This window comes from Gobio gobio (genome assembly GCF_949357685.1).
Source record: "Gobio gobio genome assembly, chromosome: 24".
Lineage (NCBI taxonomy): Eukaryota > Metazoa > Chordata > Actinopteri > Cypriniformes > Gobionidae > Gobio > Gobio gobio.
In genome coordinates this window covers 33,588,304-33,602,869 of record NC_137120.1, presented here as the reverse complement: position 1 = coordinate 33,602,869, position 14,566 = coordinate 33,588,304, and the positions used below count along the sequence as shown (strand labels likewise).

The 14,566-nt window shown below is 38.1% G+C and overlaps 1 protein-coding gene across 1 annotated transcript; it reads right to left on the bottom strand.

Annotated features, from left to right (window-relative positions):
- Nucleotides 1-1,923: 1,923 nt before the first annotated feature.
- tmem161a (transmembrane protein 161A) lies at nucleotides 1,924-10,303 on the bottom strand. Its single transcript, XM_079808154.1, has 12 exons — nucleotides 10,165-10,303; nucleotides 7,636-7,739; nucleotides 7,470-7,553; nucleotides 7,282-7,379; nucleotides 7,033-7,189; nucleotides 6,753-6,904; nucleotides 6,606-6,666; nucleotides 4,478-4,621; nucleotides 4,278-4,391; nucleotides 3,896-4,070; nucleotides 3,655-3,751; nucleotides 1,924-3,032 (listed from the first exon to the last, which is right to left on the bottom strand). Exons 1-12 carry the CDS (start codon nucleotides 10,165-10,167, stop codon nucleotides 2,737-2,739), a joined length of 1,485 nt encoding a protein of 494 aa, XP_079664280.1. The 5' UTR covers nucleotides 10,168-10,303; the 3' UTR covers nucleotides 1,924-2,736.
- Between the last annotated feature and the right edge of the window lie 4,263 nt (nucleotides 10,304-14,566).

The window sequence follows — 14,566 nt, the reverse complement described above, 5'->3', positions numbered from 1 at the left end:
CTTTATGTCGTTCCAAACCCGTTAGACTTTCGTTCATCTTCAAAACACATTTTTAATCAAATCTGTGACACTTTTGTCCCTCCATTGACGCATCAAAAAGTTCATAAAGAGATTGTAAAACTAATCCATATGAATTGGGCGGTTTAGTCCAAATTTTCTGTAAAGACTTGATCGCTTTATATGATGAACAGATTTAATTTGAGCTTTTATTCACATATAAACATTCATCAACATTCGTCAGATATGGTAAACGGAAGCTCAAGCATGTTCAGATGACGTGCAAGAACCAATGAGGTTTGTTCTCACTATAGACTGTAAAAATAATATGGACATAGTGTCCGTGACGCCACCCATATGATTCTGAAGAGCAGTTTTGAAGCGTAAAGTAGGGTCGAGCTAGCCGTTGCCATCTTGGCAGCGTCAAGATGGCAACGGATAAAGCAAATATTAATGCCTTATTCTGCATAACCATATTGTACATCCCTTAATCATACATTGTAGGCTGGTTTATAATCACTGAGATCCCAAATGTGAGGTTAGGGGGGTTTAGGCATGGCCCCTCGAGAAAATTTTGATTTCTCTATGTGCATTTTAAGATGTTCTGAACGCCAAAAAATTAGATAACAATAACTTGAAAACCATGTCAGTGTGGAGATGACTGATAAAGTTTTCCATTTTCGTCAGTGAAGAAAGTAAACATATGTTTAACTGATATATGTTTTATTAATAATTTTTGTAGACATGTTAATTTACTAGGTAACTAAATGTATTAAATTAATTCACAATATGCACACATTCATTACTAATCTTATGCCCAATACAGGCTGAAAAAAGTTTAGCTTTTTTATTTACTGCGAGCTACACATGGAATTATTAATTTACCATATCCACACATTTATTACTAATATTACTTTGTTAATATTTATTGTTTGTTAATTAAATTGTAAATGACATTACATAGGCCTATTTCAAATCAAAACAGCGAAAATTAGACAAAAGTGTATTAATTTGCCTGAATATTTTTGTCATTTGTTTAACATTTCTGACTTAAAGAAGCAGCTGTCAAATATGAAACGTTTAGTTTAGCTACATATCTCGCACTTGACGCCCATACTCCCGGATAACAGAAAATGGGCAAAAAGGCGGGACGTGGGCGGAGCTGAAGTGACGCGATGACTAACGGGCAGCAGATAAATGGCTATCCACCTGTCACTCAAAGTGGCCACGCCCTTAATTATGCAGGACTTTCAGGCTTTATATAATGTAAACGAATGAGTTATAAAATAATTCACCCTCCTCACAGTTGTCATGAAGGGCAAAATTAGCCGTATAGACCAAAACCATAATTTGCACCAGGCTGTAAACATGTGTTTTTCTGCTGTAAAGTTGGGTATTTTAACATGAGGCTCAATGAGATTCTGCTCCTTCTGGAGCCTGTCTCTAGTGGTCAGTCAATGAACTGCAGTTTAAGTCACTTCTGTATTGGCTTCAAGAGAAACTGCGGCAGGAGGTTGCCGCTTGCTTGGTTCTCACGCATCAAGCAGGTTTGGTTGAGCTTCTGTTTGTGTTCACTGATCAATGTTTCTGTGCGAATAAAAGCCTAAATTCTATCTGTTCATCTTATAAAGCAATCAAGTCTCTTCAAGAAATTTGGACTAAACTGCTCAATTCATATGGATTAGTTTTACGATCACTTTATGAACTTTTTAAAGCGTCAAAGTGTCAATGGAGGGACAGAAAGCTCTTTGTGTACCGAAGATGAACGGAAGTCGGGTTTGGAACAACATGAGGGTGAGGAAATTACAGAACTTTTCATTTTTAGGTCAATTTCCCTTTAAGTGTTCATCAAAAAAAAATTATTTACTATCAATAAATCATGGAAAATAATGTCATGGAAAAACAAACAGTCATGTTTCATTTTTTAATCATCAGTTTATTGTTTTGAATCAAATGAAAGTTGTGTGACATTAGAAAATGAATAAATAAATTGTTTTTAAGTCTACCATCTAAAATGATATTAATCCCTGATGACTTCCTCTGATCCTACGAGTGAAGATTGGTAGCTAACCGAGTGAACAGAATAACAGGCGAACAAATTAAAAACTCATAGATGATTATTAACGCACATTGGCAAAACGATCAGGACTGCTGTATGTTCATCAGTCATCAGCCATTTAGCAAACAGTATTTAAAATACACCATAACATTCTGTTAAAAAATTCATCCAAGGCATGAAATTAAATGTTATTTTCAAGTCCATTAACTACAGCGCTAAATTGTTTTGCAGGTTTTCCATTTGCACTTGACGATATTGTGCTGGTGGAAAAAAAATGCTATTTCGGACCACATCCCTGAGCTGCCAGGCCCTTAGATTTGCATCTCAATGAAGGGGGACGCATGAGATTTGACTGAAAACTTCTGAGGTAAAAAGTGAGAACTTTTTTTTTTTTTTTTTTTTACAAACAAGCATGGTGTTTGGCGTATTGTTGATGAGCTGATGAAAATCTAAACAGCTCAGTTAACTAGCATCTTTGCTTTGATTGTACCTAACAACATTTTCCATAAGGTACCGGGAAAATAAAGTGGGTTCAGATGGTCAAACATGAGCGTTTGTTCCGAAGGCCAGCCTTCATCTCTCGCTGGTGCGTCAGATGTGTTTGCATGACTGTCGGTGTTGATACTGCGGTACCTTGAAGGATTGGATTCAGTGCACAGAGCTTCATTTCAGGGCACTTTTCAGTTGTGCATCAGATACTGGTGGAAATAGATGCCTAACAGGCTGCTAAGGAGTTGACAGGCCGCGACCCACCATGTTAGAAAGGCGAAGATGCCCCTGAAGAAAAGGGGCGTGAGGACTCCACGTAAGGCAGTGAACAGCTCGATCACATGGGCTACGGTGGCCTGGACGTCCTCCTCCATGTCTTCCATGTCCTCGTCGTCTTCCAGTCTTGGGGCTGGTGGAGGGGTGGTGGGAAGTATGGGAGCAGGGGTTACACCTGGAGTCTCTGCTCCAAAGCCCCATGAGAAGTCACCTGAGGGAGTTAGCATTTTAGAATATATTCAACTTTTTTTTTTTTATATATATTTATATATATATTGAGAAGAAAAAAAAAATCAAATCAATAAAGTTAAAAATATTCTAATTTAAAAAAAATAATTATATATAATAAATAAGAAGTAATCTATTAATAAATAAAAATATAAAATACATATAACAGTAAATATAAAAATTATTATTGTATTATATGATATAATATTATAAATATAAACATATAATTATATAATAATCAATAATTTAAAAATATTTAGTAAAAAAACTAATATATATATTAGTTTTTTTACTAAATATAGTTCATTGTAAAGTATTATCTATTATAAAGGCTCATTTCCTTATGGTTGTTGTAGCGCTGTGCTGGAATTTATTTTCAAGGAAGTACCGTGTCAAATAACGGGTGTAGCTACAGTAATGTTTTAACCTGAGATCCTTTCCATCTAAACTGGTTATATATCTTAAGCCTAGTAGTGAATGATTTATGAGCAGATCACCATATTCAGTCAAGTAGTGACAAAACAATGTTCTTCCACAAAATGCTTGCGGTTTCATTTTTTTTTAAACATGTACCTTTAACTGCCAGTGAGAGTGTTGTGACCCACCTAAAGATTTGAGCGCCAAAGTTGAGAAAAGCACAAGCAGAATGGGTATAATGTACTGGAGAGTGACCACAGTCAGGTAGCAGAAAACTCGCGTCACCTACATAAACGGGTTGGAAAACATTACATCATCGTATTTATTACATCATTAAAGTGAATATATTGTAAACATGAATACTTTCCACTCTGTGATTTATAATGTTTTATATACATAAAACAATGCTACTTCGCACTTCAACCCCACCTTCCTCTGGATGTCAATGGCAGCGATACGCCCCGCCTCTTTCTTCATTTGCTCCACCCACTTCTGAGAGAGGTTGAGGTAGGCCTGCAGGTGGTAGCGTGTGAGCAGCAGCCGCAAAACACACAGCACCACGATAGTCCATAGACGTACTGAGTTAAAGGCAGAACTAGATATTCTGGAAAAAAAAAGGAATTATACACAAATGTTAAAATATAAAAAATTATTTAAATAGAAATGAAAAATAAAAGCAATATTTAAATACAAAATGTATTTTAAAAAAATGGGGGAAGAATGAATAAAATAAATTCTAACTAAACTAAAAAGCATTAAAATACATAAATAAATGATTAAAAAAAAAAAAAAAGAAATTTACTCAACTTACAAGGTAACTGAGGTCTTTCCCATGGGGGCGTTCTCTAGGAAGTCTCGAGCAATGGGTTTAATCCACATTACAAGAATGACCAGTGGCGATAGAAAACTCATGTGCAAAAGGATCCTAAAAAGCAAAAGTTGTTGTGGCATATCAAATCAAACTTTCAATATATTTCTTGTTCTTACAGAATGCTATATTGAGTGTCTTACTGAATGATTGGACGGTCTGCGTTCATCTGAACGGCATCGAGGTGAGTTTGGGCCAATCGCAGTCCAGGGAATGCAAGGAGAGCTCCAATGAAGGCACAAATGACAGCCAGCCCCAACTTCACTGATAGTTTGGTGAAGGGAACTCTGTTAAAATGTTAAAACATTGTCAGTGTTTTCATGATAAAAGAATACAGACTAGGGCTGGGAGAAATGGCTGAAAACTGTATCACGATATAAGTGTTTCATATCGCTCGATATCGATAATTATTTATATTTTTTATAACCTATTTAAAATAAGGACCAGGAGAAAATGTATTGCATTCAAAGGGATGATGTATTGAGAAATCAACTTTCCTTTGAGCCTTTGATATATAAAAGTTCATCGTAATATAAGAATATCCTGTACGTTTCGGAGCTGAAAACTTCCTTGTTAGTCAAAGAAAAGCTTTTCTCAAACACCAGGCCCAGAAAACGAGAGATCTCAGAATATGCCGACCACTGACGTCATAGAATACAGAAGCGCTGCCTCAAGCCCGCCCACCGACTCGTGGATCAACGGATCGTGCTACTGAGCAATAAACCTGCCGGTTCCAGTGACGTGCGTAAGACATTGCGCGTTTTTTCGCTTCATTTCACTGTGGAATCGATTGCAAACAAGACAGGTCGAGACTGGATTTGCAGACATATTGAGATTAAAACACAATGCTTTGCCTTCTATATTGGATCCGACAGGAACGGTACAACACACTTACTTGAGTAAAACATGTTTTTTATATGTGTTAGTATTGCATTGTTACAGATAGTTTGATATCTATTGATTACATATCTTAGCACGCTGTCACAGGCTGGAGAAGGTGTTATTGGTTCATTCGTGATCAGACTCAGACTTGTAACGTTATGGGCCAGGGCTCGCAAACCCCAACGTCCCGGGGCTATGTGTTTTTCAGACGGGCTACCAAAACATGGCCTGTCGGCAGGCCGGTGATATCTTAAATAGTAAAATAACGCGTGTGTGTACGGTTCGTGGTTATATTCACTGATCGGGCCGACCAAGTAATACAAAAAATAACATTCCAATCAATCGCGGGTGGATGAGAGATGAATCATTGTGTTTGTTTGATAAAGACATTTCACGAGTCCTGTGAGCATTTCTCCAGACGCTTTCATAACAATCCCCACATGTACTGAGGGGAGCTGAAGCTCATTAAATATGTAAATCTTATCCATTCCTAGCCGTGGCCGTTTACTTCCAAGTCTTCAGTGCGGCACGCCCATCAAAACAGAGCATTTCTTTAGCGAGCCTCAAAACCAAGGCAGAAAATAGCCCATTACTTATTCATTATGATGTTTTTGAATGTAAAAACCAGGCGAACATCATAAGTTGACCTCAGACAACAGTTTAATTTTTTTTTTTAAGTCAGTTCATGACCCATTTTTATTTTAAACTTAACCGTCCTCTGATTATATAATCCCCTCAGTTATAAAGACAGAAATGTCAACACAACCATGGAAAACACTCAGATAATTAAAATGTTAACATAAGTCTAAAAATCACAATGTGCTGTGTTGCAGCTGCAGATGTTGTTGGATGTCGCTGGCGAATATGGCTCCAAGGTGGTAAAACAAGTTTGTGGAATTACCAGTCTTGGTGGGGCACGACGGTTTTGCATAATTTGCTGACGACATTGGTCCGACTACGATCAGACTTATACAATCCTAAAAACTGCCATTCTGGCGAGCCGACTTCCTGTTTTATCAACAAATTCCTTGCTCGCTGCGGCACTCATTTTCCACTTATCGCTCCATGCCGGTTCTGTAACTGAAAAATCCAACACGAGACAACGATATGGTGCAACCAAACTTGATACTGTTACATGATTGGCTGTTAGCGTGTCACTCCCTACGTTGCTAGGTTACCAGAGAGTGAGTGCCTTTGTTCACGCAACCAAACTTGCTTCGCAACCTCTGGTTTCTTCCGACAAAGTAAAAAAATAATAATTATCGAATGTTTTATCGAACGCATTTTTTATTGATATCGATTACATGTCCATCGCGATACATATCGTTATCGTTTTATCGCCCAGCCCTGATACAGACCACATTGTCTAACCATTAATGTATAACTTACGTCCAAGCATAGCCTTGCTGTTTGGCAAAGATCTCGAAATTGTCAAAAAGACTGGTAAATCCTGCAAAAAAAAGGAAAAAATTTCACTGCGACAAGTGGTAAAAATGCCCTTTCACTTCTAGAAATACAGGTCAGATAACCACATACCGGGCTCAAGGCCAAACTCCAGGTAGTCTTCTCTCACTACAAGAACCAGCATCGCAATAAGCAGAGATAAGAAGCCGAAAGCAAGACACACAGAGCGCTCGCCGCCCTCCTCAGAGCGGAAGTAGTGGCTCATGAGAAGATACAGCGTCCTCCTGAGAACTACAGTCAAGGAAAACAAGACAAGACCTACAATTCTTTTTTAGCATGAGGCAAGTCAGATCTGAATTTCTCAGGTGGCTTCAGGTCTGTTAATCCAAAGGACTGCAGTGTTGGAGGATACAGGCAGAAGAAAACCATCAGCACACACCAGATGGAAGCAATATTGACTTCCTTGCTGGCATCCACTACACTATAGTAGCCTTCGGTGAAGAGGTAGATCCCTGTGGCGTAGATGGCAAAGTCAATCAGCCACTGGTACTCCACAAAGAACCGCAAAACTGTGAGGAACAGAGAAGGATAAGATCATTCACTGAGCTTTTCTGAGATCAAACTTAGTCGCAGCCGTTCAAGAACCCAGATGAAGACCTACCAAGTGCATCCAAGACATTTACAGGCGCGCTCTCCAAATGAAGATCAATGTCTTTCGGGACTGTGAGCGGCTTGGATTCTCCATGTCCATTTTGTCTCCTGGAGATAGCAAGAGGTTGAAGCGGAAGTTACTGAATTCCTTAACAGAAAAGTAACAGTGACAACAGTTGCACTGAATCAAGCTCACACCTGTCTCGCCTGCTATTCTTAGGAATCTGCTTCCCTGCTAGGGCGCACAACTCTCCTTCAGATGGATGCTTGAATCTGAAAAGGCTGAGGAAACCAACAGGCTGGGGTATTAGAAAGAACAGGTTATTTTATATATGTCTACTTGAAAAAGGTGTGTATTACTTACCTGCCATTACATAAGAGCCAGCGCGCGAAGGAGAGATGTGGGGCCATTCTTTGCATTATGCTGACCGCCAGCAAGCTCACCACCAACTGAACCCCCATCAGAGCCTTAAAAGAGCGAGACATATAGAGAATGTATATTGGTACAGAAAATAATAATAATGTTGCCTTTACAATTTATAAAAACAAATTATAATTGCGTTTTCATTACTGATTTTACAATGGATGTCGACTCGCGTCACTTTTATTTATATAGCGCTTTATACAATACAGTTGGTTCAAAGTAGCTTCACAGTGATAAATAGGAATATAATGATCCAAACAGAATCCAATTCTGCTGTAAAGCTGCTCTAAAAAGACAATAGTTTTATTTAACTGAAGTCAGTTTGAAGTTGATTCAATTTGATTTGTCAATTATGAAATAAAGTTGAAACAACTATAAAGCAGCTGGTGTCATCTTCCAGCTCAATAAAGTTCAAGTTGTTCTCATTCAATAGTGTCAGTGCAGTCAAATATTACTGAATATTAAAGGGATAGTTCAGCCAAAAGTGAAAATTCTGTCATTAATTACTCACCCTCATGTCGTTACAAACCTGTAAGCCTTCCGTTCATCTTCGGAACACAAAAGAAGATATTTTTGATGAAATCTGAGAGCTTTCTGTCCCTCCATTGACAGCTATGCAACTACCACTCGCTTCAAAAAGTTAATGAAGAGATCGTAAAACTAATCCATATGAATTGAGCGGTTTAGTCCAAATTTCTTGAAGAGACTTGTGGAGTCTCTTCGTGAGAATGAACCTCATTGGTTCTTGAGGAAGCTCAAACGTGTTGCGCAACACGAGAATGATCCTCATTGGTTCTTGAGAAAGCTCAAACGTGCTGCGTAACACGAGAATGAACCTCATTGGTTCTTGAGAAAGCTCAAACGTGCTGCGTAACACTAGAATGAACCTCATTGGTTCTTGCTGAAGCTCAAACGTGCTGCGTAACACGAGAATGATCCTCATTGGTTCTTGAGAAAGCTCAAACGTGCTGCGTAACACGAGAATGAACCTCATTGGTTCTTGAGAAAGCTCAAACGTGCTGCGTAACACGAGAATGAACCTCATTGGTTCTTGTGAATGCTCAAACGTGCTGCGTAAACACGAGAATGAACCTCATTGGTTCTTGTGAATGCTCAAACGTGCTGCGTAAACACGAGAATGAACCTCATTGGTTCTTGTGAATGCTCAAACGTGCTGCGTAAACACGAGAATGAACCTCATTGGTTCTCAAACGTCAAGCAAACATGCTTGAGCTTCCGTTTACCACAGCTGATGTGCGAGTTGATGAATGTTTATGTGAATAGAAGCCTAAATTCAACATGTTCCTTATGTAAAGCGATCATGTCTCTTCAGAAAATTTGGAGTAAACCACTCGATTCATATTGATTAGTTTTACCATCTCTTTATGAATTTTTTGAAGCGTCAAAGTGGTAGGGACAGATAGCTGTCAGTGAAGGGACAGAAAGCTCTCAGATTTCACCAAAAAGATCTTCATTGTGTTTCGAAGATGAACAAAAGTCACATGAGTGTGAGGAAATGACAGAACTTTTCATCTTTGGGTGAACTATCCCTTTAAGTTGTGTGTGGATGTCTATGGGGCAAGGCGTTCTGTGTGTTACTTAAGCTGTAACATGGTCTAAAACATACTTGTAGAGGTGGGCCTACTGATAGGTGGATGAACATGCGTTGGATTTGATCCCATGTACACAGTCTTTGGTGTTCTTGCACGCGTCGCGGGAAAGTTACCGTGTTTGTGCAACTTTATTGCACATTAGAGGAGTTTGAATGAATGAAGTTTACAATGACAAGGTTAGTAAGTGATGTGTGTCACACTAGTCTCGCGTAAACATGTATAATGTTTAAGTCTTGTGACTTTACTTCCAAAAATAGTGTGTTTTAACGTTTGTCTGGGAGACATGCCTTGCCCCATAGAGTTCCATTGTAAAATAACTACAACGCGACTTTTGTTTACTTTACAAACTAAAATACTGGTCGAAATGGCTTTCTATGCTAATAAGCAGCAGGTCACTGGAGCTTACTTGTTTTGAACAATTATTTTAACTCTGATTCTGGTATATTAACAGCACTACCAAAGCTACTTGACTGTGGGCCTGTGCCAGTCACTCAAGATGAGCACTGGAGCCAAGCTGTCAAAGCGAGCAGGTGGTGGCATTGCAAACCCCCAAGACATGGGGAGGCATGGGTAGTTAGCTAACATGCTACAGCTAAACATCCCATATAACACCACAGAGCTAGTATTGAGATGTGAAACACAAAAACTGTGCAATTGCAATACCACTTACTCAAGTAAGACAAGTACACTGGATACTAAATAGCACTAACCAGTCCAGCACTAACCAGTCTGCAAGCTATCACTGTGCTAACATGTTTTCAATACAGGAGATACAAACAACAACCAACCGGAGCGGTCGTGTAAAAGAGCACATTTACAAAGTCAATTTAACGGTTGAAAAAGTAAATATACTAACCATCTTCGTTTGGTGAGTTTAATGAATGAGTTTATGTCCCATGTAGCAGCTTCTCGTGGTGACACTTGAGGGTTCGAACAGCTGAAGGAGTATTTTTGATGACGTACGCTACAATCTCTCGCTCTGATTGGGCCATGTCGAAGCCGCATGCGAGCTGCAATTCTATTGGTCGAACTGACAACGCATTTACAATTTGATTGGTGCCCGTGATGGAACTGTAAATGTCGTTAGTTTTCTTGTCAAGGACAGAAATAAAACTGGGAGGGCCTAGATGTGCAAAGACAAATGGAGAGATGTGTTGTGGCAACACAAACGTTCAAACGGCATTTCTGACCGTTTTTAAGGCCTCAGTATTTATTTTTAATAGCCAAATTCATTTGTAATGAACTGTGTGGACTTGAATACTTAGACGTTTGTATCTTGTATAAGGTTTCCCTGAAATGTGAGCTTTCTGCAGTCAAATCTTGCCAACCCAAATTTTTACATAAACGGCCAATATGTTAATAGAAATGTTTATGAAATTGAATGGTGATTTTTAGCAGCAATATTTAAGGTTTTTATACCATAGCACCATTGTTGGTTTTATGTTTGCTACAGGTTTGATGGGCAGCTGATAAGCCTCAGCTATTTTTAACCATTCAATATGTAACTTACTGCTGCTAAATTAATAAATCATGCTAAATGTAACCCCTTTATCGTCAAGAATCGTGTGTTCTGTTTAGGGTTCTCGAGTTGGGTGTATTGTTCTTTGTTAGATAAAGTTCTTGATGTTACAATACAAGATCTACATGCATGGCTGGGTTTCCCTAGCAGTGTTTCCCAACCTGGAGGCACACCAACACTGCACATTTTGGATGTCTCCCTTATCTGACCTATATATTTCTGGTCTTGGAGTCTCTACTGATGTTGGAGTCTCCACTAACAGTGAGTTAAATCAGGTGAGTTTGATTAGGAAGAGTTGGAAAATGTGTATTGTTGGTGTGCCTCCAGGAACAGGGTTGGGAAACACTGCCCTAAAGCATTGTAAGCCCATTGGTCTCGACAATATTATAGGACTATATGCTTTTGGGAAATGTTGCCCAGGTCAACATTAATCAGCAAACAGATTAAAACGGAAAATAAACAGTGTGGTTTTCTTAAGAGCCTATACTAGTATCATACACTCTGAAAAAAAACTGTTAAAAACAGCCCAAGTTGGGTTGAAAATGGACAAACCCAGATATTAGGTTGTTTTAACCCAGCGATTGGGTTGTTTTTACATTAATCCAGCCCCTGGGTTAACAACCCAATCGCTGAGTTTGTCCATTTTCAACCCAACTTGGGTTGTTTTTAACCCAGCATTTTTTAGAGTGTAGTATGAACATTTTCAGTTTCAAAAATACATTTTATTCTCCAGAGTCTAGAAAATAAAATGCATTTTTGAAACTGAAAATGTTCATAGTATGATGCTTTTAAACAAATATTCCAATTCAGGGACATATTTTTCTTCCTCATTTTTTCTCTAGTTTACTTATTGAAGGTTACATGAAGAACCCCATGGAACCTTTACCTTTCCATTTGACAAAAGGTTCTTTATAGTGGAAAAGGGTTCTTTAGATGTTCCTAATACCACCAGTTCACAAAGAACCATTTTTCTTATTGACCGAAAGGTTCTTTGGGAACCCAAAATGGTTCTTCTATGGCATCATGTGAAAACCCCCATTTGGAACCTTCATTTTTTTAAGTGATGTGGTGCTTTAAAGAACCCAGAAACAGTGTGGTTTTCTTAAAACCCTGTACTAGTATCATACACTCTGAAAAATGCTGGGTAAAAAACAACCCAAGTTGGTTTGGAAATGGACAAACCCAGATATTAGGTTGTTTTAACCCAGCGATTGGGTTGTTTTTACATTAACCTAACCCCTGGGTTATATATGGGTTTGTCTATTTTAAACCCAACTTGTGTTTTTTTTTAACCCAGCATTTTTTAGAGTGTAGTATGAACATTTTCAGTTGCAAAAATACATTATATTCTCTAGTCTAGAAAATAAAATGTATTTTTGAAACTGAAAATGTTCATAGTATGATGCTTTTAAACAAATATTCCAAGGGACATTTTTTTCTTCCTCATTTTTTCTCTTTAGTTCACTTATCGAAGGTTACATGAAGAACCTTTAACATCCAACCTTTACCTTTCCATTGGACAAAAGGTTCTTTATAGTGGAAAAGGGTTCTTTAGATGTTCCATATGTTCCAGATGTTAGATATACCACCAGTTCACAAAGAACCATTTTTCTTATTGACTGAAAGGTTCTTTATTGGGAACCCAAAATGGTTCTTCTGGCATCATGTGAAACCCCCATTTTGAAACCGTGATGTGGTGCTTTAAAGAACCCAGAAACCGTGTGGTTTTCTTAAAACCATATACTAGTATAATACACTCTGAAAAATGCTGGGTTAAAAACAACCCAAGTTGGGTTGAAAATGGACTAACCCAGCAATTGGGTTGTTTTAACCCAGTGAATGGGTTGTTTTAACCCAGTGAATGGGTTGTTTTAACTCAGTGAATGGGTCGTTTTAACCCAACGGTTGGGTTAAATGTTTGCTTAAAACAACCCAATCACTGGGTTAGTCCATTTTCAACCCAACTTGGGTTGTTTTAAACCCAGCATTTTTTAGAGTGCATTTTCAGTTTCAAAAATACATTTTATAGAGTCTAGAAAATAAAATGTATTTTTGAAACTGAAAATGTTCCTCCTATGATGCCTTTAAACAAATATTCCAATGGACATTTTTTTTTCTTCCTCATTTTTTCTCTTTAGTTCACTTATCGAAGGTTACATGAAGAACCTTTAACATCTAACCTTTACCTTTCCATTGGACAAAAGGTTCTTTATAGTGGAAAAGGGTTCTTTAGATGTTCCTAATTACACCAGTTCACAAAGAACCATTTTTCTTATTGACTGAAAGGTTCTTTGGGAACCCAAAATGGTTCTTCTATGGCATCATGTGAAACCCCCATTTTGAAACCGTGATGTGGTGCTTTAAAGAACCCAGAAACTGATCTGAAGATGCTATAATACAACATCAATACAAAGATCTTAAGATCCCTTACTCACCCTCATGTCGTTCCAAACCTGTAAGACTTTCGCTCATCTTTGGAACACAAATGAAGATTTTTTTGATGAAATCTGAGACCTTTCTATCCCTCCATTGACAGCTCCCTTAATAAAATTTACCATGGTTTTATTGTAGTAAAAACGTAGTAACCATGTTTTTTGTCTAATTGATTACCATTTATATAACCACAGTTTTACCACAAATAACATGGTTAAACTACACTCTAAGAAATGCTGGGTTAAAAACAACCCAAGTTGGGTTGAAAATGGACAAACCCAGCAATTGGGTTGTTTTAACCCAGCGATTGGGTTGTTTTAAGCCAGTGATTGGGTTGTTTTAACCCAGTGATTGAGTTGTTTTAAGCAAACATTTAACCCAAACGCTGGGTTATAACAACCCATTTACTGGGTTAAAACAACCCAAATTTCTGGCTGTGTCCATTTTCAACCCAACTTGGGTTGTTTTTAACCCAGCATTTTTTAGAGTGTATGGTTAGAGTTGCAAAACCATGCATGGTTAATTTGTGGTTGGTAGGCCTATAATAACCATGTTTTCTTTTTTTATTTTTCTTTCTTTTTTTGTAGTAAAACTGTAGTAAAAATGGTTCATTTTCGTAAGGGCTATGCAAAAAGATCCCTAAATACTTATTGAATAAGGTCTTTGCATGTCGTTTACATTTTGAGATTAAAATCATTTAACAAAATATTTCGAAAACAAATATAGGCTACATTTGCAAAGAAATTGGCAAATGGCTTAATGTCTTTGTTGTTGGCAAAAGCAAACCCAACCATACTGTCTAAACCAAATAATATTTACAAGAATAATTACAAAGGCATCTGCTCTCAACTCAACTCGTGTCATCGAACTTCGATATTTTTTCGTGTTTATTTATATCTGAATGAACCCACGTTATAATCTCTTATTGCTGTTACACTTTTCAACTTTTTTAATGTTGAATTACTAAACGCTTTTTAATGAAGGATCCAACCAGTTGAACTGTTCTCAGCTAAACGCGCCCTGTAGGGCTGCAGACGCACATGGCTTTCACGCGACTTGCATGATAATTGGTCACAGGCATTGAGAGAGCTGAGATATGCGCTTGAACTTGACCTTCTGAATTGCGTCGCCAAAAGACATGAGTATGGCCCCTTGCACTCTTCTTATATGTGCCAATCAGTCGTTAAGACTGATGTTCAATGCTCATTTCCATAAGTCCAGTCCGGCTCCAATTAAAGGACTGTGACATTCCGAGGCGAGTCTTTTCCCACGGAACAGCTAGTGTGGAAACATCTCTCCACAACGA